The 25,775-nt window shown below is 39.7% G+C and overlaps 1 protein-coding gene across 2 annotated transcripts; it reads left to right on the top strand.

The window, feature by feature from the left end:
- The first annotated feature begins 1,728 nt into the window (after nt 1-1,728).
- On the top strand, nt 1,729-24,670 carry coq10a.L (coenzyme Q10A L homeolog). Of its 2 annotated transcripts, none has more exon segments than NM_001093112.1 (5): nt 1,729-2,018; nt 10,759-10,914; nt 13,146-13,338; nt 22,256-22,357; nt 22,863-24,670. In NM_001093112.1, coding segments are annotated over 5 exon segments (744 nt in total). In that variant the 5' UTR covers nt 1,729-1,893; the 3' UTR covers nt 23,031-24,670.
- The last annotated feature ends 1,105 nt before the right edge of the window (nt 24,671-25,775 follow it).

The raw sequence follows: 25,775 nt of genomic DNA, 5'->3' as shown, positions 1-25,775 counted from the left end.
TTTATGTGAAAACCCGTTATCCAGAAAGATCCAAAATATGGAGAGGCCATCTTCCATCGACTTTATTTTAAGCAAATAATTTTTAAAAATGATTTCCTTTTTCTCTGTAATAAGAAATCCGTACAATGTACTTGACCCAACTGACTAAGAGACCCCTTAATAAGAAAGACCCTACTACTATTTGTAGTAGTATACATCGAGGTTAAACTTTAAAAGGGCTTTGACAAAGCCCGCAACTGGCGGGTGAAACGCGCATCAGGCGCAGTTTAGTTTTTGGTTAGGCAGGCGTCTGATAGGGACTGAGAAGGGTGATTGTGGAAATTGGATCGGGAGGGACTCATGGTGGGTGAAGGGGTTGGAGACTCTTATGATCCGAGGGCTCTGGTACTTTCCGGCTATTTGTGCCTGAGGCAAACTTAATATACTGAACGTGTGTCGCATTGGTACGACTTCAGGTCATTGCTAGCTATTTGTTTAAATTGCTCAACCTGACACTATATGGGAGGGATCCTGACATGGGTGAAGGGGTTGGCACAGTGTGGGGCATTTTTTTGGCGTACCTCATCGACATTCACACTGATTATTGGAGACAATTTGAATGTACCATTTGATCACCTTCGACTAGCAGTCACTTTTTAGAGCTACTGTATAAGTGCAATAGCACATTACCCCTTAAACCCATCGATTGCCTCCTATACCTAACCTTCATTTTAATGTTGCACTCTAGACTTTGGTTTTAATGATTTATTAAAGGTTAAGGGGCAGATTTATCAAGGGTCGAATTTCAAAGTAGAAAAAATGTCTAAATTCGACCATCGAATAGAATCCTCCGACATTCGAATTCGAAGGATTTTATACATCGTACAATTGTATTGCGACCGTACTTCTAATCGAACGATTTTATTGTACGATTTTCCCAAAAAATCCTTCGAAACAAAAACACACAGGAGGTCCCCCATAGGCTAAACAGCAATTCGGCAGGTTTAAGTATTGAAGTCGGTTTTTTTTAAAGAAACAGTACTTCAATTATCGAATGGTCGAATGATTTTTACTGCGAATCGAAGTCAAAGTAAATTCAAAGTCGTAGTATCCTATTCGATGGTCGAAGTATCCAATTTTTTTACTTCAAAAATTTCCTTCAATTCACTTCGACCCTTGATAAATGTGCCCCTAAGTGTTACTTATTACTTCACACGAGCTTTGGAGCCAATGGATGGGAATGTGCAGTTGGTCAGCTCTTCCATTTCTCCTTGCTCTTATATATGAACTATTTGACCCTGCGCACCATCCCCTGTGTTTGATGGCTGCTGCTCCCCAATACCAAATTCTTTCTCTTAAACTTCAAACTCACACACTCAAAGCAGACGTTCTCAAATGACTTTGACCCATGAAATCAGAGAACTGCTTTGCAGTGCGTCAGCTTTTGAAAAAACCCGTTTCCAGAGCGTATATTCAGAATTAGAGACAGCTGGCACTTGTAGCCATGACAAGGTTATATAACAATAAAGCAAATTATGAACAGACAAGGACTGCACGTCCTGCAACAGCTCTTCAGTTCCATGACACAAGAGGTAGTACTGCACGTACCAGGTATCTCTATGACAGCGGAATCGAGTAAATATTATGAAACAACGTACGAACTACAATTCCCATCAAGCCATTCAGCGTCCTGTTACAAACAGTGTGCCGCCTTCTCCCTTGATCTCACGTAAGACGTCACGTCGGGTAGCTATGGTAACTGCATGACGTAGGAGCCTATGACAGTGGTGATCCGAAACCGGCTTCTTCTCCGAGGTCAGATTGCGAAGGGGTCCAGCAGAGAAGCGGACCTTTTCCTGAGGAACTCCGGTTTCTACGGTACTCCCAGCGCCCACTGGTTCTCTTTTCTAAAGTATGGCCGCCTCCACTGCAACCCGCTTCTCTGGCCTGGGTGCGCGCTCCTTCAGCGACTTTGTCGGCCTCGCGACATTCCAGGGGCTCCGGGGATGCCGGTCGCGAGCGCACCGCCACCCAATCAGGTAATGGGTCTACTGAAGGGGCGCGCGGTGCAGGGGCGGGGCCTTCGGGGTAGTCACGTGTGGATTATATATATATATATATATACATATATAAAATATTTATAGAATCCCCTTATGGAGCTGTAAAGTGCTGTTGGTCTTTGTGTTATGCTGTTCCGTGGGGTTTTAAGGTGCTGTCTATCAGTACTACAATTACAGTCTTTATTTATATTGTATTGGGAGGCCAGGCTTTCCCCTTCGCACTGCCCGTATTTGGACAAATGGTTAATGGAGGGAATATGTGTGAGTAAATAACCTTCAAAATACACTAGAGGTGGGCCCCGAGCTGCTGAGAAATGACAGCTCCCAGTCGCAGCTGCTGAAGGTCTGTAGTGTAACATCGGCCGCTCCCGCCGCTCCTAGAAAACCTCTAGGCCGAATGTCACCTTCTCATCAGGGCTGCCGGGTTTCCAGCCAAATTGGGCTACTAATTTAAAGCCCAGGCTGGTTTTGAAAGTACAAACTATTCAAGGTACGGATTTGGAACACTTTTTGGGCCTTTAGCTAGTTTGTAGTCTGGAAGCCAGCCAAAGTTTGTTTTTTTTCTTGCCCAAATGTGCTAACCCGGTGTCTCCCAATGAATGTTGGGTAATGCAGTTTTTTCTTAAACAATTTGCCAACTCCCAAGTTTAATGTAATACTACAATACCCAGCATGCAATGGGACTCACTTGTGCAGGCCCGGACTGGCAATCTGTGCGTTCTGGCAAATGCCAGAGGGGCTGCTATAAGTAGGGTTGCCACCTTTTCTGGATAAAATACCTGCCTTCCTATATATTTATCCTTTTTCCCTATTAATAACATTGGGATCAACCATAATTTTTACCGGCCAGGCCGGTAAAACACCGGCCAGGTGGCAACTCTAGCTATAAGGTCCAATAGAAAGTCAGTATTTAGTAGGCTGGCGGGGGCTAATTGGGCCTCTATGTACCTGAAATGCCAGGGCCTATTTTAATTCTCTGCCCAGACCTGGACTTGTGTGTAGGGTTGCCCCCTTTTCCTGAAAAAAATACCGGCCTTCCAATATATTTGTCTTTTTTTCCCTATTAATAACATTGGGATCAACCATCATTTTCACCGGCCGGGTCGGTAAAATATCGGGCATTTGGCAACCCTAGTTGTGTAGAAGTCGGGAGTTACCAGATTTTGGGCTTTTTCCTCAATTTCAGACAATTTTGGCCACCAAAAAAATATCTAGACATTTTTTTTAACAATATTTATTGAAATTGTGTGGTCATGGGACCCCTATACCTCCTGGGCCCCCCTCTGTAGTTACACCGCTGGTGACAGGTGAATCTGTGCCATTTTGCTTCATGGAAAAAATTTGAGAAAAATGGAAAAAACTTTCACATATTAGTTTTATTTTTTTAGACTTTTTTTTTTTTTCCGCTGCACATATTGTGCTATTTTTGGGCTACTTTTGAAGTGACTGGTTTCGGGCTGGTTTCGTAGCTGACTTTGGCTGGTTTTGAAAATTAGACCTGGCAACCCTGCTTCTCATCGTTGTACTAGTTACAGGAATGTAACAGGAAAAAAACCTTCCTCTTCCTCAGCTGTGGACGTGCAGCAGCGTATAAAGCGGACAGGATGAGGCCTGCATTTCTTCTCCTGACCCCCTTGGGCCTTCACACTAAAAAAAATATATATATATATATATATATATATATTTTTAGTATATATATATATATATATATACGAAGGACTTTTCTATATATAGATATATAGATATATATAGATATATATAGATATATATAGATATATATAGATATATATAGATAGATATAGATAGATATAGATAGATATATATAGATATATATAGATAGATATATATATATAGAAAAGTCCTTCGTGATCTGAACTCCAAAAAGGCACCCAGGTGCTACTCATATAGGCATATGTGTATAAATCCGAGAAGCTTGAGTGCACACTGGGATTTGATAAAAATATAATTTTATTAACATTAAAACTGATCAGTTTTAATGTAACCTAATAAAATTATATTTTTATCAAATCCCAGTGTGCACTCAAGCTTCTCGGATTTTTATATATATATATATATATATATGCATTTGTATTGTCATGCAGCCTACTACAAAGTAAATAAAGAGTTTGCCATATCCTGAGCTGCATGGTGGGCAGCACTAGTCTAACTGTCGCCATTTTGGCACACCCATGGCCACACAGATGTAATTAAGATGAAGCAGGCGCTGTGATTGCTGGGTATTGGCTGCTGATAAGCTGTTGAATTAAAAATGTTGTCATATGTCATTTTGGTGCCCCCAGAGTCTCCTGGTGACTGTAGTCAGGCGTGTGTGTTCTCTGGGAAAACACGCCAGCATCTCTGGGTAATACACATTGCTGGTCCTAATGCGATGCTTGCAAGACAGAAAGCTGCTAGCTCTTCATAACAACTAGCTACATCTGCTCACCTATATAACCATGTCGTTGCTGGAAAAACAAAAGTGTAAGAACATTAGAAGTCACCTGTATAAAAGTGCTTGGCCTGTGGTCCTCTTTGTTGTCTAATTTCCTTCTATTTTGCACTGGGGAATTTTATTTTTGTGCCTGGGAATGTAGTATCCCATGTTGACACTGGTCACTTTCTCTTCCATGCCTTGTAAATAACTCTCAGCCTTTGTAAAACACTGACTGATGCACAGCTGGCTTTACAGGATCAAAAGGAATGTGCAAACATAATGCATCAGTGTGTACATGTACGGGTAATATACTTGCCATTTCTTGTTGTCTTCTTCTGCTCTTATAGTCTAGTTCCTCAGCTGTTCATGACTGGATATATATTGTAGAGCAGAAAATCAGCAATATTTGTAAACTGTTAAAGAAAAGGGGACTAAGCTTGAAAAACTGTTTTAAATGTATTTTTTTGTTTTAAATTTGTTTTATAGCACTTTATAAATACAAATATACATTTATTCTGTAATTATTGTTTCATGTTCTAGCCATTTGAAGCGCTTGGTAGTTTAGAGCAGAGATCTTCAATCTGTGGCAACCCAGCTCATGCCAAACTGCAACTCTCACCACCTCAATAATCGCAATTATCCTTTATTTATATAGTGCTGACATATTCCACAACACTTCAGAGATTAAGCATCATTCAAATCAGCTCCTGTGCCAGTGGAGCTTACAATCTAAAGTCCTTGTCTCTCAAACTAGGTTTATCATTAGCCAAATAACTTTCCTTTATGCTCTTGGAGTGTGAGCGGAAAGCCACACACTGGGAAAACATACAGGCCCCTTGTAGCTAGTGCCCTTGCTGGAACTGAAACTAGTACGGACTCCAGTGCTATAAAGCAGCAAAGTTACCCACTGAGCCCCAGAAGCCACAAGCGTTAACTCCCCCATACACAAGCCTATATAAGCTGCCGACAGATTAAGTCAGCAGTTTATTGGGCTGTGAATGAGGCCCTCCGATGGGCATCCCCGATCGATATCTGTCCGAAAGTTGAGCAGATTTTGATTGTGCAGGTTAAAAAATCGCCTCGGAACGAGGATGTGGCCCTCAATCCGTAGTCCAGATTGTTGGGCCCTTCTCTCACAACAAGAAGGTGGGCATATTGGGCAGAGATTTGCTTGTTTGCCGACGTATGTATGGCCAGCTTTAGGATGTTTGCCTTCAACAGTCCACCCTTATTTAGAAAAGTAGTTCAACTCAGCTGGATCAAACAACTGATACTATTGTGTACCCTAGACTCTGTTGCATAGCAAACATTTACACATTCTTTGTATTTTAGCTGGTACCATAAGACACCTCCATATAAACTGTACCACCTAGTTAATTGATTTGTGTTCCTAGATTATAAAACTAAATTTTCACATACCGAGCATGCTCAGTCGGGGCATAACTTCCTGCCTCAGGACCCCTGCAAATCAAAGAGGTAGTAAACCCAATCTTTTTTCGTGCATATGATATAAATTGTAATATACAGTGGTTTTGAAGTTATTTGTAATGATAACTGCTATTGGATGCTGTAAGGCTTCAAGAGGCAGCACTAGCAGTGTTATATTGGAGAGAAAAATACTTCTTTCAGTTGCAGGTTTATTTTATAAATAACATAAAAATGTTTATTGAAAGTATATTGAGTTTGTGTTCCCTTTAAACATTTTTGGGCCCTCTTCACTTTACATGTGACTCATGGCAACCCCTGAGAATAACCCGTCTCCCCCTTGGCATGCCCCATTTGGCTCCCTTGGTAGTTACTCCATTGATGCTCACCCTTTCACAGGTTTCTCATTGATGACTCAGAGGAAAAAGTAGAGGAGACATTTCTAGAAATTAACAAAAATGTTTCTAAGCTAAAAATATGTAATTTGTGTAATATTTTATAGTGTATAATTTTTACGATTCCCTGCCCATTCCATTTAAGTCAGGCGTATATGATGCTCCGTGTCTAAGCCACTTTATGTCCATGGGGTCATCAGGCCATGTGACTGATAGGGGAACATTCTATTCATTTGGGAAGAGCTGGCACAGTGTAGTTCTGTATGGAACTAGAGCCTCTTTCTCTGCTGAGTTATCGCGGGTCACATCAAGGTGAGATCTCGGAGCCTGGGTGCTTGCCACGTTTTTGCCATGCCCTTCTGTTATATCCCATATAAGTCCTGGTGACTGTAGTCAGGCGTGTGTGTTCTCTGGGAAAACACGCCAGCATCTCTGGGTAATACACATTGCTGGTCCTAATGCGATGCTTGCAAGACAGAAAGCTGCTAGCTCTTCATAACAACTAGCTACATCTGCTCACCTATATAACCATGTCGTTGCTGGAAAAACAAAAGTGTAAGAACATTAGAAGTCACCTGTATAAAAGTGCTTGGCCTGTGGTCCTCTTTGTTGTCTAATTTCCTTCTATTTTGCACTGGGGAATTTTATTTTTGTGCCTGGGAATGTAGTATCCCATGTTGACACTGGTCACTTTCTCTTCCCATGCCTTGTAAATAACTCTCAGCCTTTGTAAAACACTGACTGATGCACAGCTGGCTTTACAGGATCAAAAGGAATGTGCAAACATAATGCATCAGTGTGTACATGTACGGGTAATATACTTGCCATTTCTTGTTGTCTTCTTCTGCTCTTATAGTCTAGTTCCTCAGCTGTTCATGACTGGATATATATTGTAGAGCAGAAAATCAGCAATATTTGTAAACTGTTAAAGAAAAGGGGACTAAGCTTGAAAAACTGTTTTAAATGTATTTTTTTGTTTTAAATTTGTTTTATAGCACTTTATAAATACAAATATACATTTATTCTGTAATTATTGTTTCATGTTCTAGCCATTTGAAGCGCTTGGTAGTTTAGAGCAGAGATCTTCAATCTGTGGCAACCCAGCTCATGCCAAACTGCAACTCTCACCACCTCAATAATCGCAATTATCCTTTATTTATATAGTGCTGACATATTCCACAACACTTCAGAGATTAAGCATCATTCAAATCAGCTCCTGTGCCAGTGGAGCTTACAATCTAAAGTCCTTGTCTCTCAAACTAGGTTTATCATTAGCCAAATAACTTTCCTTTATGCTCTTGGAGTGTGAGCGGAAAGCCACACACTGGGAAAACATACAGGCCCCTTGTAGCTAGTGCCCTTGCTGGAACTGAAACTAGTACGGACTCCAGTGCTATAAAGCAGCAAAGTTACCCACTGAGCCCCAGAAGCCACAAGCGTTAACTCCCCCATACACAAGCCTATATAAGCTGCCGACAGATTAAGTCAGCAGTTTATTGGGCTGTGAATGAGGCCCTCCGATGGGCATCCCCGATCGATATCTGTCCGAAAGTTGAGCAGATTTTGATTGTGCAGGTTAAAAAATCGCCTCGGAACGAGGATGTGGCCCTCAATCCGTAGTCCAGATTGTTGGGCCCTTCTCTCACAACAAGAAGGTGGGCATATTGGGCAGAGATTTGCTTGTTTGCCGACGTATGTATGGCCAGCTTTAGGATGTTTGCCTTCAACAGTCCACCCTTATTTAGAAAAGTAGTTCAACTCAGCTGGATCAAACAACTGATACTATTGTGTACCCTAGACTCTGTTGCATAGCAAACATTTACACATTCTTTGTATTTTAGCTGGTACCATAAGACACCTCCATATAAACTGTACCACCTAGTTAATTGATTTGTGTTCCTAGATTATAAAACTAAATTTTCACATACCGAGCATGCTCAGTCGGGGCATAACTTCCTGCCTCAGGACCCCTGCAAATCAAAGAGGTAGTAAACCCAATCTTTTTTTCGTGCATATGATATAAATTGTAATATACAGTGGTTTTGAAGTTATTTGTAATGATAACTGCTATTGGATGCTGTAAGGCTTCAAGAGGCAGCACTAGCAGTGTTATATTGGAGAGAAAAATACTTCTTTCAGTTGCAGGTTTATTTTATAAATAACATAAAAATGTTTATTGAAAGTATATTGAGTTTGTGTTCCCTTTAAACATTTTTGGGCCCTCTTCACTTTACATGTGACTCATGGCAACCCCTGAGAATAACCCGTCTCCCCCTTGGCATGCCCCATTTGGCTCCCTTGGTAGTTACTCCATTGATGCTCACCCTTTCACAGGTTTCTCATTGATGACTCAGAGGAAAAAGTAGAGGAGACATTTCTAGAAATTAACAAAAATGTTTCTAAGCTAAAAATATGTAATTTGTGTAATATTTTATAGTGTATAATTTTTACGATTCCCTGCCCATTCCATTTAAGTCAGGCGTATATGATGCTCCGTGTCTAAGCCACTTTATGTCCATGGGGTCATCAGGCCATGTGACTGATAGGGGAACATTCTATTCATTTGGGAAGAGCTGGCACAGTGTAGTTCTGTATGGAACTAGAGCCTCTTTCTCTGCTGAGTTATCGCGGGTCACATCAAGGTGAGATCTCGGAGCCTGGGTGCTTGCCACGTTTTTGCCATGCCCTTCTGTTATATCCCATAATTGCGTTTGTTTGGTAGTTAATGTACTTTATATTGACAGTGGCTTTTTTATTTGTTGCTAGACACAGGTAATATTTGCATATATTATTTCTTCTCAGATATTCTAGCATTGCACTGGATTTTACCTGCAGTTCTTTCAAATGTACATAACAAAAGTTATAAAATACATGTTTGCTGTCATTAAAGGGGACCTATCACCCAGACATAAAAATCTTTATAATTAAACATGAATTCCAAATCCTTTTAATTAAAACATCCATACCTGTTATAAATACATTTATCTCTGCTGTCAATCATTTATTGCCTGCTCCACCTCTATGGCTTAGGTATTGAGGCAGGGCAGGCAATTAGTTTCACATTCGTTAAAACTTTTAAATGAGTCTATAACGGGTATGGATGTTTTAAAAATAAATAAATAAATACATTTGTGATTGTTTAATTTAAAAATGACTTTTATAGTAGAGCTTTTAATGTCCGTGTTACGTGGCCTTTAAATTAACTTTTAATATGTTACAGCAAGATTTTCAAAAATGTTTTAACTTCTAAATGTTTTTAAATCCTTATTGTTTATTTGCATTCATATTCTGCCTATTTTCAGCCTGCAACTGAAACATCTATCTGGTTGTTGGGTCGCTGACCCTAATAATAACAACAACAAAAAATCAAAATGAATTCAAAATAAATTTTGACCGCTGATTTTTTTTTTTTTTTTTTTGTCATTCAGTATTGTTCACACTGAGCCTCAAAGCCTGCTTGAACCTTGCCCAATGTAATAGTCCTGGTAGTTTTTATATGTAGTGTCTTTCAGCGCAGGCTGCTAAGGTTTGGTCAATTCACTGACCAAATTAGGATTTAGAAATTAGGATTTCTTTGTATCTGTTTAAGATTACAGTGTAGCCTTACCCTATGAATCTATTTTTGCTTTTGCTAACCCATAAACCTCTTCATGTTCAGACCTAACAAACCTACTGAATGATTTTGATCTAAAAATGAACAGCAGTTTGGGGTTAGGTATACAAGTAATCAGATATTGCATCTTCTAGTACATTGTTCAGTACATTGTTCAGTGTATCTGTAGTGAGCACCGTTGGGTTCTAAAACCTCAAGGAACTTCAAAGTGTGAAATATCCTGGAACATAAGGGTTTTCAATTACAAAATTTGTAGTGGCAATTTCATGTATCGTACCTGTACCCCTGAACTATCCTGCTCTGATTGTAGTATTCGGGGCCTGATTACACTACTGCTTGGGGACTTATTGCAGAAAGTATGTGTGCACTGGGGCCAGTCCCCAGGAAAAGAGAACAAATTGGAACCCACAGAAGTGGATTTCTAAATCCACTTCTGAAATAAGATACATCACTCTAAATGTCATAATATATCGTAAACATTTATCATATGCAAGACGTTTTGAAAAGCCCTAGATGTGGCAAGCATGCCGATACCAAAGTGGTATAGCGTCATGGAGATTCCTGACATGTATAGATGAAAAAACCCACAACACCCCATTTTGTACCAAAAAGTCTAAAAACAAGGGGGTCAATCTTTTTCTTGCTGATAAAGTAATTTCTTAGTGCTGTAGGAAAAACGCAGTGTGTCCCAAAACATGTGAATACATTTTTGTACCTCTAGATGCAGTAAAACTTCACTATATGTTTTGTCTAACCTCTGACATATATTCAGTACATGATCATGGTTTTTATTTGATTTTGGTAAACTATTGTTTTGTTTTTTTTAAATATATTTTTCATTATGTCTTGTAGACATTTGGCTTCCTGTGGCATTGTCATGACAAGAACTTCTAAAAGGGCTGTACAAGATATCGGGAGTCCATGTATTCAACAGTGTCGCAGCTTTCTGAGCTTCACTGGACCACTAACTAACAAGAGGAAGGAGTACTCCGAGCGTAGAATTATGGGGTAATTATTTTTTTACATTGCAAAAGTGTTGGCTGGAGCAATCCTTGGGATAATGTCACATTTAGCATACTTTTGTTTTTTCAATTGGCATACGAATCGTTTCAGATTTCCGAAGTTCGAAGCAATTCGTATGCCATCCTGCCAGCGATTCACATTCTTGCAGGCGGGAAGGCATTTTGGTGAGATTAATCGCCCGCATAGAGAAGATTTGTCGCTGGGTGACTAATCTCCTCGTCTGCCTCCACCCTAAGGATTATGGATTTGATTAACCAAAACAAATCTCTCTATATTTTAAAGTGGACCCGTCGCCAACAAAGTTATTCCAAATCCTATTTTATCGTGTTAGTCAAGCAAAATTAACTTTAATTACACTGTATAAATTATTTGAATCTTGTTTCCTTCTGTCTGGGAAAAAATAATTATAGCAAGCAGGCAGGAGCCATTTTGTGGACACTGTTTTAAGGCAAGTCTTGTATCATCTCAGAATCTTGTTTGTGCACCAGAATGGGGGACCTGATGTCCATCCCCATGCCCTGGCTACACAATTAAATGGTTAAGAGAACTGGGTGTATGTGGGGAGAGCAGTACCATCTAGAAAGTGCTGAATGGAAAGTGAGAGTAATTGCTTGCCCCGCCTCTATACTTAGGCATAGAGGAGGGGCAGTCAATATTTGATTGACAGCTGAAATTTTTAAATGAGTTAACAACAGCTATGAACACTTTAATAAAACAAAATAATTTGGATTTCATGTTTAATTTGAAAAGAACTTTTATTTTACAGCTTTTTATGTCTGGGTGACAGGTCCACTTTAATTAAAGGAAAACGATACCCGCAAAATGAATACTTAAGCAACAGATAGTTTATATCAAATTGAATGACATATTAAAGAATCTTACCAAACTGGAATATATATTTACATAAATATTGCCCTTTTACATCTCTTGCCTTGAACCACCATTTCGTGACTCTATCTGTGCTGCCTCAGAGATCACCTGACCAGAAATACTACAACACTAACTGTAACAGGAAGAAGTGAGGAAGCAAAAGGCAGAACTCTGTCTGTTAATTGGCTCATGTGACCTTACATGTGGTTTGTATGTGTACACAGTGAATCTTACGATCTTAGGGGGCGGCCCTTATTTTTTAAAATGGCAATTTTCTATTTATGATTACCAATGGCACATACTACTAAAAAAGTATATTATTATGATAATGGTTCATTTACATGAAGCATGGTTTTACACATGAGCTGTTTTACTCAGTATCTTTTAATAGAGACCTACATTGTTTGGGGGATACAGTTTTCCTTTAATAATTTCCGTCATCCTTTTTCCATGCACACACTAATATACACTGTACCACTTGAATGATGTTTGTGTTGCATTGGTTAACCTTTCTTATCTCTTCAACTTCTATGTAATTAGAGTTAGTATGTCCTTGAGTGTGTCCAGTAATAAAATGACTGGTAGCTGTGTCAGAAAACATGATTGGATGTTAAACATTACAAAATGTCTGCAATTTTTCTGCCAATGCTTATCTGGCCACTGTCAAGGAGTCTTATGCATGTACATATTTTGCTCAGAGATTATGGTTTGTGTGTTAATCCCTTATTAGGCACTAACTGCTTTGGCAGGTCAATGTTAGATTGTATGAGAGAAAATGCAGGCTTAAGTTAAGCGGAGAGTTTCACCACAGTGTTCTATTTGTAAAGGGAGTAAAACATAACAATCTTGTATTATGAGGTTACAGGATAAAATACATTGAAGAAAAAGCTATTTTCCACAATATTAATTAGAATCCGGGAATGTATCATCAACTCTGACATGAACTGGCAGATGTATTGTAAGGCAATATGTTGTTGCTCTTATGATCATAGTGTTAAAGGGCACCAATAATAACTAAAATCATTATACACTATGTGAAAGTTCAAGAAATCCTATTTTTAAAACCGTTAGAATTGTTTGTATAATGTTCACTAGATATATTTATAGAAGTGGAGCCAAGCAGCACATCAGTGTTTGATGTGCTGTGGCACAGTGACATTCATCAATTAGTATTGATCAGTGTAATGCAAGTTACTTAATGTAAGACCAGTTTTACGCTATGCTAGGTCAGCCCCAATGTATCCACAGTACAGAGAGTCAGTCACGAGAATTATATCTTAAACTTTCATTTTGTTTTGTGTGTGATTTAAATATGTGTTCCTACAAAAGTGTCTCCTAATTTACAGGTACTCCATGCAGGAGATGTATGAAGTGGTGTCTAATGTGGAAGAATACAAACTGTTTGTGCCCTGGTGTAAAAAATCTACAGTCATTTCCAAGCGCACTGGATATGCTAAAGCACAGTTAGAAGTTGGCTTCCCTCCCATATTGGAGAGATATACTTCTATACTAACTCTAGTTCGTCCACACCTTGTTAAGGTAAGCTTGTTCCTTTTCATATACCTGTAATAAAAATATCCATCATAATACTGCGTGTGTGTGTGTGTGTGTATAGGTGTAAATGAAAATATAAATATGTAGTTCATACACACTTTTGTATGCACACATATCTATCTTAATATATATGTGTAGTCCTTAAAAAGGAGCACTCACAGGTCTTATAACTAGAAACAATCTATTGTTTGTGGGCACAAAACTAAAGTTTGGGCTGGGACACCAGCCTTTCTCAAATTGATACAACACTGCAAAAAAACGGTTGATATACAGGAAATGACAAGTGGGGGGGGTGTCAGGCAAGGGCTGTGTGACATGTAGCCAGTTCATTGGCTACTGAAAGTCTATATACCATTCAAATGAACCAGGGACCAGCAACCTTTACTATCAAAAGAGCCATTTTGCCCCCTCTTCCACTAAAGAAAAATAGTCTGGAGCCGCAAAACATAACACAGCTTATAAACTTTTAAAAGTTTTAACCCTTTTTTGATTTTAACTGTTACAACAACAGAGTACAACAAACAGAAGTACAGTGTGTATATGTAGGGCTACTTTGAAATAAATTAAACACTGAATAGCCCTATTAAATGCTAGTGTTCTCATCTGTTTAATGTGACTTCTGTTTCTGAAGCTCCATGCTGATCTTCCCTCTCTTGTCTTGAGTGTGTGACCGCGGTTATGACCATGATGAATCATCTTCTTGTGGCTCGGTCTTGCCTGTCACTCCTGGGACGTCTATACAGCCCTCACACCTGCTGGCGGCTTCCTGAGTGTGCGATCACGGTAAGCTAACCGTTAGCTTTCTGCGGTCGCACACTTAAGCCGCTAGCAGGTGCGAGGGCTGTATAGACGTGACCACAACACTGAGCTGCAGCAAGCAGGATGAAGAGACACATGAGGCTCCGGAGCCACGGGTTGCCTACCCCTGAAATGAACCAATCAACAACTTCCAATTAGGCGTTTACATAAAACAGAATATTCCTTGATTTAGATCATAAATACTACAATCAATACTCGCAACAATGTAGACATAGTGTCATTAAAAAGAGCAACCAAAAGTGCCACTAAAAGTAATTGGACAGTGTGCACACATAGAGCCCCAAGTGGGATCACAACGGACATGGTGTATAAGTAAACAAACCTAGCCGAAAGGGAACCTTTGTGTTCTTTACTTCCACAGTGCCAGAGCTAGAGCGCTGTTAAGGTCTTTTAAATGTGTAAGTGAGCTATATTACCGAACTTGGAAATTTTTACAGTAATTTGGAGCAAGCGATCATGCCCCTTCATTAGTGCGCTCAACTGTCTCTGCAGATTTGTGCCTCCAGTGTGCTCAATTGTCCAGGTGCTACTGCGCTTCCTCGCTCGCTGTTCCCCATACATTATTATTATAACAATGCCGCATATTCATACTGGTCAAACTAGACACTTTGTTGGCTTACCAGTGGGTAATCTCTGTGTGTCAAGTTTGTGTCGGTTTGTTCCATATTCTCTGATGTTATGGCAGGTCAGTGGGTCAGTGAGAGCACCCGTTTCCATCTTGGTACTCCCATACGGGTTGTGAATAATAGCGTGATCTCTCAATCATTCCGAACCTGCAAACTCTTTGCGGCTGTGCCACCAGTGACGTACCGCATCCAAGCTGTGTCGGTGTTGAGGGACGTACCGCCTCCATGTTGTGTCGGTATCCAGGGACCTACATCGCTAGCAACCGTGTGATGGAAATACTGTAAAAATTTCTCAGTTCGGTAATATAGCTCACTTACGCATTTAAAGGACCTTAAAGTAGAAGGAAAGTCAAAAATCAACCTAAGCTCTAAGTGTTGCCAAAGAAGAGTATATATGTTTAACCCCAAGCAATCCCTCACTGGGTGAACATGGATTAAACATGTATGTAACAGCATACCGTGTCTGATGTCCAGAAATCCTTCCAAATAGGGCACGCACAATCATTCCCAGCAGTGCCCTGCGCATGCGCACAAGAGCCTTTTGGCTTCCCTGTGCAGCAATGACGAAGTGGTCACGTGATGCAGCTGTTCGTCATTGCTGACCTCTCTGCCCCCCCACCTCATTCTTTCTCACTCCAATAGCCGATGCAGATTCCTGTTGCTAGGCTATTAGGGGAAGCTTTGAAGCTCCTGCGCTCGCTCTGGTTTTAATTTACAGTTTGTCAGCGAGCGAGCGCAGGAGCTGAGGAGGGGAATGTAAAATAAGCCAGCCAGTGATCGGGTCTCTCTGACTGAGGTCTGTAGTAATTCTTGAAGTAACACTTACAGCTTGTTAGGTTAGCGCAGGTATGTGCAGTTGAATGCGCTTAAGAGTACGTCACAGGAGGGGGTCACGGAGAGGGAGCGCAGGGCGGGAATGATATGCCAACTCTAAAATGGCGGCGCCAAACTTTGAAAAGGGGCAAAACTTCTGAACGCTGGTGCACAGAAGCAGCAGCTATCTCAGCGTTTTTACTGGGGCGTTTCAGGAGGGGAGCCTGAAGGAAAACATATTGAAGGTGGTTTAGTTTTTTTGTTTCCTTCTCCTTTAAAGTGGACCCGTCACCCAGACATAAAAATCTATATAATAAAGGTCCTTCTTAAATTAAATATGAAATCCAATTTCTTTTTTCATTAAAGCATTCATAGCTGTTGTAAACTCATTTAAAAATATCAGCTGTCAATCAAGTATTGCCTACCCCGCCTCTATGCCTAGGCATAGAGGCAGGGCTGACAATTACTTTCACTTTCCATTCAGCACTTCCTAGATGTCACTGCTCTCCCTACATTCCCCCCAGCTCTCTTAACGATTTAATTGTGTAGCCAGGACATGGGGATGGACATTGGGTCCCTGTCCCCTGGTGCACAAACAAGATTCTAAGATGATACAAGGCTTGCCTTAATAACAGTGTCCACAAAATGGCTCCTGCCTGGCTGCTATAATTATGAGTTCCCAGACTGATGGAAACAATATTCAAATAATTTATACAGTGTAATTAAAGTTTTTTTTGCTTGACTAACATGATAAAATAGGATTTGGATAATTTTGTTTGGGTGACGGGTCCCCTTTAACTGCGCTCTAGTTCTGGCACTGTGGAAGAACACATACAGTAGGTTCATTTTCGGCTATATTTGTTTACTTATACACCATGTCCGTTGTGATCCCACTTGGGGCTCTATGTGTGGAGTACACTGTCCAATTACTTTTAGTGGCACTTTTGGTTGCTCTTTTTATCACACTATGTCTACATTGTTGCGAGTATTGATTGTAGTATTGATGATCTAAATCAAGGAATATTCTGTTTTATGTAAACACCTAATTGGAAGTTGTTCCAGTATAGACTTTCACTAGCCAATGAACTGGCTACATGTCACGCAGCCCTTGCCTGACACCCCCCCACTTGTCATATCCTGTATATATACCGTTTTTTGCAGTGTTGTATCACTTTGAGAAAGGCTTTTGTCCCAGTCGAAACGTTAGTTTTGTGCCTACGTTTTGTGCCCACATTAAACAGATTGTTTCTAGTTATAAGACCTGTGAGTGCCCCTTTTTTTAAGGACTACACTGATAATACATTTAAGGATTGCACCCAGACATTTACTTGACTAATTTAAACACTGTTCAGTTGGTTTACGATAGATCACCACAAATAAAGACTTTTTCTATGTGTGACCCTTTTTCTAATATTGAAGTGTAAAGTTTAATTTCTCGCCTTCTAAAGCAGCTCTGGGAGGGCTTACAGATACATTAAGTTGGTACATTTGTTATCTTTGTCCCTGCTGAGCAGAATCCCTGTATTTCATTAAAGGGATCTGTTACAATTGATACAATAGTTACTAATACTTCAGAGATGCTGCTGAGAAATGTTTCCACTAATGTAGCAAAATTATCATCATCATTTATTTATATAGCACTGTCAAGATACGCAGTGCTTTAAAATTTGTAACCCTTTAGAATCTGCACCTGAATTACCGAGCTGCCAGACTCAAACACCAGAGACAGGGACATTAAACTTTGATTTTGATAAAACGGTAAAAAACAAACAAATGGAAAGCAATTGGAAAAGTCTTAATTTCTGGGGAATAATCTGAAAACAATTGAACTGAAAAAAGTGTCTGGAAGGTATATATATAAACCCCTGCTTCATCTTCATTCATCTAGTATGTGCCATTGGACACATGTATGGAATCCACAGCCTGCATGGCTAATTAGCAACTTATTATGATGCATGGCTGCACATAAATTGATGCATGGCTGCAGCATGCATCTAAATGCATGGGACCATGCGATTCAAGGTGCACAAACAAACCAAGGGCACACATACACGTTAGGTCACATTAGCCAATGAATGAATGGTGTTCTGTCTTCTAGTCCTACACTTCTTCCTGTTATAGTTAGAGTTGCAGTATTTCCTGACCGTCATAAAATGGTGGCTCAAGGGAAAAGATACGAAAGGGCAATATTTACTGATATTATATATATATATATATATATATATATATAGATATATATATATAGATATATATATATATATATATATAGATATATATATATAGATATATATATATAGATATATATATATAGATATATATATATATATATATATATATATATATATATATATATATATATATTCCAATATCATAAACTATATTTTGGTTATGTATTCATTCTGTAGGTATAGTTTTACCTGTAGTGAGTGGACTGGAATATATATGCAGAAAGGATTACTGCTGCTTTCCTCAGATCGATGGTGGAATTTCCAGCAGCTCAAAAAGATTTCTGCTGTTCTGACCAATTGACTTTCTATTGTCCTGATTGTTTGTTCTAGTAGCCCTATAGATCGGGAACGTAAAGAGGTGCTGCACTATCTCATTTGCTGATGCATCGTGCACTGGCCGGCATATGGCAGATGTAATTTTCGAAAAAGAGAAAAAAAAAAAGTTTGCCAGTGCTCAGATTTAAATTTTAGTTATTATTCCCACATTTTGGCCAAACTATATAAGCTCATGTGCCACATCAAGGCCCCTCATTAAAGGAGCCTTGACATGGCATGTGAGCTTACATATTTTCTAAAGTAATTCTAAAAGAATTCAACTAAATCCTGCTCTCTCTGCACCCTTAAAGACAACTAACAGAGCCCACACTCTGAATGCTGGAAACAGTAGTACTTTTCTAACAGAAGCTTCATATTGGGAGTCTCAGGTCCCCAGTTTGCTCATTATGCGCTTACTTTTTATGTTGAATGAAACACTTTAACTGTCCAAGCTAGTGCCATTGCTCATCAACATAGACACCTGTACTGAGAGCTCCTTCCCAGTATGGGGGGGGGGGGCTAGAGGGCTCAATGGTTCCTATTTAGAGTGTGGCCTCTATTAGCCTTCACCTCTGCTGGGGGAAGCCATTTTTAGATAAGTAAACGCCGTGCATCCTTAGTGCCGCTGTCCTCACATATGGGTGTGTTACATTCCCCCCATGACTAAAAACACATGCAAGAAAAATGATTTCAGATCAGTTGCTTGTGTTCAAGTACTACTACTCATCAGGTTAAAATGTTTGTAAGTCCCTGAGATTTGTACAGTAACGAGAACTTGTTTGTGCTCCCTTGCTCCTTGCGTGCACATAAATCTAAATTGGTCTTTATACTTTGGAAAGCGTCCAGCTTGTTTTCTTACCCTTTATAAAATGGAAGGTATATTGCAAGGTCACATGTTTTGGGCCAAGAATAAAGTACTTGTGACTGCTGGAAGCAGGAAAGTGACGTGCAACAGCTATCCTTCCCTACACAAGCCTGCCAATTCTATGTAACTGATCTAAGTAACATTACCCCATATAAATGTAGAATTTGCTAATGGATATGTAATTATGCAACAGCAGTGTCTCTTCCCATTCAAACTGATTGCTGGGAACAAGGTTTATTCTTAAGAATGTACTTGGCAAACCAGACTATGTGATTCTTGTAGGGCTTGACTCCTCAACAATAAAATGTGGATGAAAGTTTTGTGAGTTATAGTAAGTTGACAGTTGCTAGCAAATACTGTATATACACTGAGAACACATGTCAACATATACAGGGGATGATAACATTCCATTGTGTTGGATATTAGTGGTCAGATACATTGAGAAGGGCACATCTCTTCTCCTAGCTGCTTCCAGTCTGCAACTTTTGCTGAATTTCTTTAGATTCTCATGGCCACTTATAAAATCGTATGAAGCAACATGCCAAGATATATGGCCACAAAGGCCCAGCTGTAGGTTTCCAAATTTTTAGGGAAAGCATGCTGCCTGTGGACTGCATTCTTAGTACCTGCAGTGGGGTCTGGTTATGGGAGATTCACACTGCTGTAAAATCTCCTGCTGGCCCAGTTCCTATTATGGCTGCTTTCTTTCAGGTGTTATTTATAAGAGCGGGGCTCTCTTGAAGATCTTACTGTGCCATCAGATGACTGCCAAGTAGGGTTGCCACCTGGCCGGTAAAAAAGATGGTTGATGCCAATGTTATTGATAGGGGTAAAAAATAAATATTTAGGAAGGCCGGTATTTTTTTCTGGAAAAGGTGGCAACCCTACTGCCAAGCAATGTAGATGTTATTAAGGCTTCTTTTTATGAGACTAAGTAATAAAGGAACAATGTGAAGCTCCCCATGTCATAAGAGAGAACTATAACCGCTCTTTTCAGTGCATTGTTTTTACATAGGAATAGGTATAGTATTTTTCTCTGAACTCTAAAGTCAAGCAAACATATGAATTTGCAACAGTATTTCACTTTGTTAAAGGAGAAGGAAAGGCTAAAATTAAGTAAGCTTTATCAGAAAGGTCTATATAAATACACCAGTAAACCCTCAGAGTAATGCTGCTCTGAATCTTCTGTCAAAAGAAACACCACATTTCTTTCCTTCTATTGTGTACACATGGGCTTCTGTATCAGACTTCCTGTTTTCAGCTGAAACCTCCAGGGCAGGGCTTGAGCATGCTCAGTTTGCTCCTCTCCCTCCTCCCATCCCTGCTGTTATCTGAGCTCAGAGCTATGAGTGAGCAGGGAGAGACTCAGGCAGGAAGTGATGCCACACCAAGGTTATATGGCAGCTGCTATCCTAAACAAACAGACGGTGTCTAGAGCTGTTTACTCAGGCATGGTAAAGCATTCTGCAGAATAAATATAGAATTCTAGCTTGCACTATTGTGGCTAATCTGTAGGCAATAAACTGTCTTGGAGCTTTCCTTCTCCTTTAAGTCACTTGGTCTCCCCCAGTGTGCCAGTATTCAGTGATGTTTTAAGACTTGTAACAAGAGGCTCCAGTTTTACAGTCATGTATCTGGATACATCAGGGTTCATTTTACTTCCTGGGCATTTAAAAATATTGATCTGTTTCAGTTGCTGAACTGATGTGTCCAAGGTAATTGCAAAAGATCAAGGAGTGACAATAAGTATAGGAAAAATTCTTCTCTAATGTTGCTCTGAACAGAGGCTAATTGAATGGATTTTGGTTGGTACAGAAACTTGGGGATTGGTTTTCTGAGGTAAAGGAACCTAAAGTGTCAGTTTTCTTTGATTATACAACATTCACATCAGTCCTTGCCCCAGTGGAGCCTACCTCGCACAAACACCTGCAAATTAATCTATTAGTAGCCCGTAAAGCTTTCTATGTATTTTTGGAATGTGAAAAAAAGCAAGTGAACAGATTCCTGCAGTGCTAACAACTGTGCCACTGTACTACACACTTAATCACAAAATAGCGAAATTATACCTCTCAAATGCTGCAAGCTAAAAGTATCTATCTATTTCATCCCTGGATAAGAAAAGTGTCATGATGTACAAAAAAACATATTTTTCTCTTTACATTCAGACCAAATACAGGACACACAGCACAAAACAATTAATATATTTGTAGTGGGCCTTGCTCCAAATTTTCAGCCTCCTCTCCATCATGACTTTTTGCTGTTGGAGTTTCTGCTGAGTTTGTTAAACCATTCTAGTGGGGTCCTCTAACTCTCCCATGCATTTTTCTACTTCTCTTTGTTCCTAAAAGTGGGCAGGTCATTGCAGATGTGTAAGATGTTTGTCGACACATTTAATTTGGCCTTGACTGCAGTTCTGGGCTTTTGATTGAGCTGAGGACTACGTGAAGCTTAGGTTCTGGCTGTGGAGCTTCGCTTCAGGGCTTTCAGACCTAGTGGTTGGCAAGTCTATCTCTTTCCTCTTTCAAGTATGTCTATTTACATAAATTATTTTTTATTGTTGGGCTGGGTGGGAACTGGTAACAATATTAAGGGTTACTATTTAACTCTGGTAAGATCCACTTGACTTAAACTGGCCATAGATGTTGAGATTTTTAAAAGAACTGATCCTCATCGTGAGACCACAATTTTCTCGGAACGATCGTAAGAATTTACCATCAACTAAAAAGACCAATTTGCCAGGAAAACAAAGGGGAGCTGCCTGCTTGGCCCTGCAAACATAGAGAGATTGTACTGGGACCGACAAATATTTTTTTAACCTGGCCGATCAATTTCCTGACAGATGTCGGCCGAAAAATTGTAAGATGTACGATCGTTCGAATCCCACTAACCGCACGATAATTTCGAAGGATTGGTCGGACTTCGCTAAAATCGGTTGTTCGGCAAGAAGAATCGTCGCGTCTATGGGGAGCTTTAGGGTGCAGTGTGCCAAATGAAGGTGCTTAGCAGCCATTCCACACGTTACGGTAATAAGTAATATAGGAAACTTTTTGTGGTGCAGTTATGGGACTGTTAGGGGTTCTCACTCATGGAGCAACAGATACAAATCACTGTAGTAGAGCTGCTTCTTTATACTGTAAGCACCTGAGTGTTTCTGTGAATGTGTGTTTGCCAGTGTGTATAAAATTACATAAATAAGTAATATTGATTCTCTGTACATTTTTTTTCTTTTTACACAGGCTGTTTGTACAGATGGACGTCTCTTTAATCACCTTGAGAGCATCTGGAGATTTAGCCCTGGCATCCCTGGATACCCTCGTACCTGCACTGTAGATTTCTCGGTAAGTTTAGTTTTGTACTCACACCTACATACAACATGCATTTTAGCTAAAAATCTTGGGCTGCTCAATATTTACTTTGCATGCTTAAAAACAAATATATAAAGATAGTGGCTGCAACAGTGATTTTAACACCAAGGAAAACTGTGGCATGAAATTAGTTGGCTGCCTGTTCCAATATCTTTGCAGCATTGCTACACTAACACCTCATGGTCTTGATCAGACTGCTGCTGTAATAGTGAAACAAGAGGCTAACAATCACAGGGTATTTTCTGGGAAATACATGGTGATTTCTTGCTGAGTTCACTCCAGGAAAAATACATTAGAGCTGTTACAGGCTTTATGCAAGGGATTCACATCTAGCAACAAGTCTTCTGATGACCAGGGCTTTATTTCTCCTTGTGTATTGAGCAGGGCTAGAAATGCTTTATGATTGTTATGGCCTATCAAATGTAGTCACCTGTATACATTTTATTAAAGATGCTCACACTCTTTTCTTGTCATACAGATCTCTTTTGAATTCCGCTCACTGCTTCATTCCCAGTTGGCCACGGTCTTCTTTGATGAAGTTGTAAAGCAGATGGTTGCCGCCTTTGAGCGGAGAGCAGGGAAAATATATGGCCCAGAGACCCCAATTCCCAGAGAGCTCATGTACCATGAGATTCACCAGACGTGATGACCACTGCAGGGTTACGTAGTATGGGGAGAGACGAGAAGCATCCGCTCCAACCAACCAACCAAGGACACTAAGCAGTGAATACAAAAACATGAGCCAAACTGCCTTGTGTACTCATTGGGACTCCAGAGCTCAGAACCACACTTTTGTTTTGTTTAAAAAAACAGATATTTATTTAATTTCACATCTAATTGTGCTGCAAAATATATGTCTAAGATATCAACAGTCTGTAGTCCACAGAGCAAGGCCAGTGTGTTGCACAGTCTCAGCTCTCAGAGTCATTTTAAGAGTTTGTATTCTTGTATATCTGTTTCTTTTTTTCCCTTTGCTGTATTTTAAAAAAAAAAAAGTCTTAGATTGAGTTGAATGAGAGAAAAACAGACTGTTGTATGAGAACACTGATCTTTCTATCACAAGGGAAAAAGACTTTTAACTTCAGATGCAATTGTAACCTTAGACATAGGGCTGTGCTTGGATCGACTGATTTTTATATCCTTTTAATAAGAGGAGGAATCACTTACGTAGTCCATCAACAGTAGGATTTATTTTAAACTTGCACACATCTGCCCACCCCTGTGGTTTTTTTTTCCTTTTTAATATAAACATAAGGCAGACATCCTTGAACTGTTAGATCTACAGAAGCACAAAACAACCCATATAGCTGAAGCGGTGCTTATTCTTCATACTATGATATGGGTTGTGTTGTTCAGGGGTCTAGGTCAGGTCCTTAGCCAATAATAAGGTGCCATTGCACCCTGCCTCAATCCCTGGGTGCTGCATTTCTAGTATTATGTTTAGTTCCATTAATTTGACATTGATCCAGCCACGTACACATGCAAAGTAAATCTATAATACTTTCCTTCCAGTAATCCCTATGCAATATAATGTTGCCTGTTGTCCTATACGTCGCATGTTCTGTGCAGCTGCAGAGGAAAATACAAAAAAGGGGAGAATGATGTATTAAGCAGAGCAATTTTTCAACATGTGACTCTGCAAACACTGGACAAATCTGGCCTTTTTTTTTTGTTTTTAAGTTAAACAATTGGCAAATTGAGATTTATGGCTTGAATGATACAACCCCAAAAGAAAAGCTTACATAGGCCTGGAGACAATTAGAATCGGACCTCTTCTCATCAACAGTCATTGTTTACGAATAATGAAGTGCAATACTGCCCCGTCCTTCACACGGCTGCTTTATGAACTGCCAAGAGACCACTGACTGGAAATGCATTGTGGTTTGTGTTTCAGTGTGGTTATAGGGAACATGAATCCCCTTGTTGCACTGTTGATTCCTAATGCAGCAAAGAGGATACATTCTACCAAGAACTCGCTTTTAACTATTCGGTATGGGCAGATCGTCTGTTAACATCCTAAAGACTGGAGGAGAGGTAACCATGAATTCACAGCTAACGCCAAGATACTCCCTGACATAAAGTGGGGCTATTTGAGAAGAAAAGGTACAGCCCTGCTCCAAGAACAAGTTCTCTCACTGCCTTCTGCCTCTGAGTCACTGCTGTTATTTCCTTTTTTTCAGCTTTATCAATGCAAATGTTGCCTTCCGGTAATACTCAGCTGTATGGACAAACCAACATAAACAGGGACTTTTAAATACCAATAAAAAGTTTGCAAAGGTGCACATACAAGATGTAGCCTTTATTTCACACAAACTCCAGTTTATGGATGGAAATAACTGATGTGTTGTACTGCGTGTTGTATGTGTTCAAGTGGAGGGCAAACAGAGGCCATTTTAAAGGAACATCAAAAATGAAAGTGGTTTAAAGTAATACACATCTAGTGCAGTGTTACCGTGCACTGGTAAAACTGCTGTGTTTGCTTTAGAAACATTACTATTGTTTATATAAATAAGCTGCTGTGTAGCCATGGGGGCAGCCATTCAAAGGAGAAAATGCTCCGGTTATAGCAGATAAGCTCTGTAGAATATAATGGTGTTATCTGTTATTCACTATCTAACCTGTGCCATATAGCCTTTTTTCAATTCCCACCATTGCTACACAGCAGCTTGTTTATATGAACTATTAGTAGTGTTTCTGAAGCAAACACATCAGTTTTACCAGTGCAGGGCAACATTACATGATATTTTTATTACTTTAAAACACTTTCATTTTTTGGTGTTACTGTTCCTTTAAGTGTTGGGACTAGATTATACATTTGTTGTCTGGCACTGAACAATGGCACGGCTGTAGACAGACTTGTGGGTGTAGGATAAACAGACGGCTGTGTCAGATCTGTTCTTTAGGTGCAGATATTATTAGTTGCAAATTAGGGCTTAATTTGAAAGTGAAGGCTCTTTAGAAACCCATTTGCTCAAATAATTCCACCCTAACATCTACTCAACCCACTGCCCCCCCTGCAGGCCCGCGTCTCCTTGTGATTCTAATTAGCAAATTAACTCTTCTTTTTCACTACATATTTACTAAAGGGCAATAGTTTAAATTTGTCACAGCATCGCCAGTTTAACAAAAGGAGAGAATGACAAGTTGTGATGAATGAACCTTGTGTTGGTGAACATTCACCAGGTGAAACTTCCAGTGGGAAACGGAATATTTGCCGAATTATGAGAAGAACAAAACTTTGGCAAGAGAGCTTTCGACAGGTTCAGGCTGGCAAACTGCCATTATAAAGACAGAACAGCCACTTTTGCATATCATTATCTTAATCACGTTCTCATTTCTAAATTCTCACATACATCTGAGAAAATACAGCTGATGTATTGCACAAAGCAAT

The sequence above is a fragment of the Xenopus laevis genome, chromosome 2L, assembly GCF_017654675.1.
Source record: "Xenopus laevis strain J_2021 chromosome 2L, Xenopus_laevis_v10.1, whole genome shotgun sequence".
In the NCBI taxonomy this organism is placed as follows: Eukaryota; Metazoa; Chordata; class Amphibia; order Anura; family Pipidae; genus Xenopus; species Xenopus laevis.
This window is presented reverse-complemented; position numbering and strand designations above follow the sequence as displayed.

Coding starts and splice junctions, on each gene's coding strand:
- coq10a.L (XM_041581018.1), top strand. CDS start 2,166: ATGCTGTTCCGTGGGGTTTTAAG. Junction 2,189..10,758: donor CTGTTCCGTGGGGTTTTAAG/GTGCTGTCTATC, acceptor TATGTCTTGTAG/ACATTTGGCTTCCTGTGGCA. Junction 22,358..22,862: donor CCTGCACTGTAGATTTCTCG/GTAAGTTTAGTT, acceptor CTTGTCATACAG/ATCTCTTTTGAATTCCGCTC.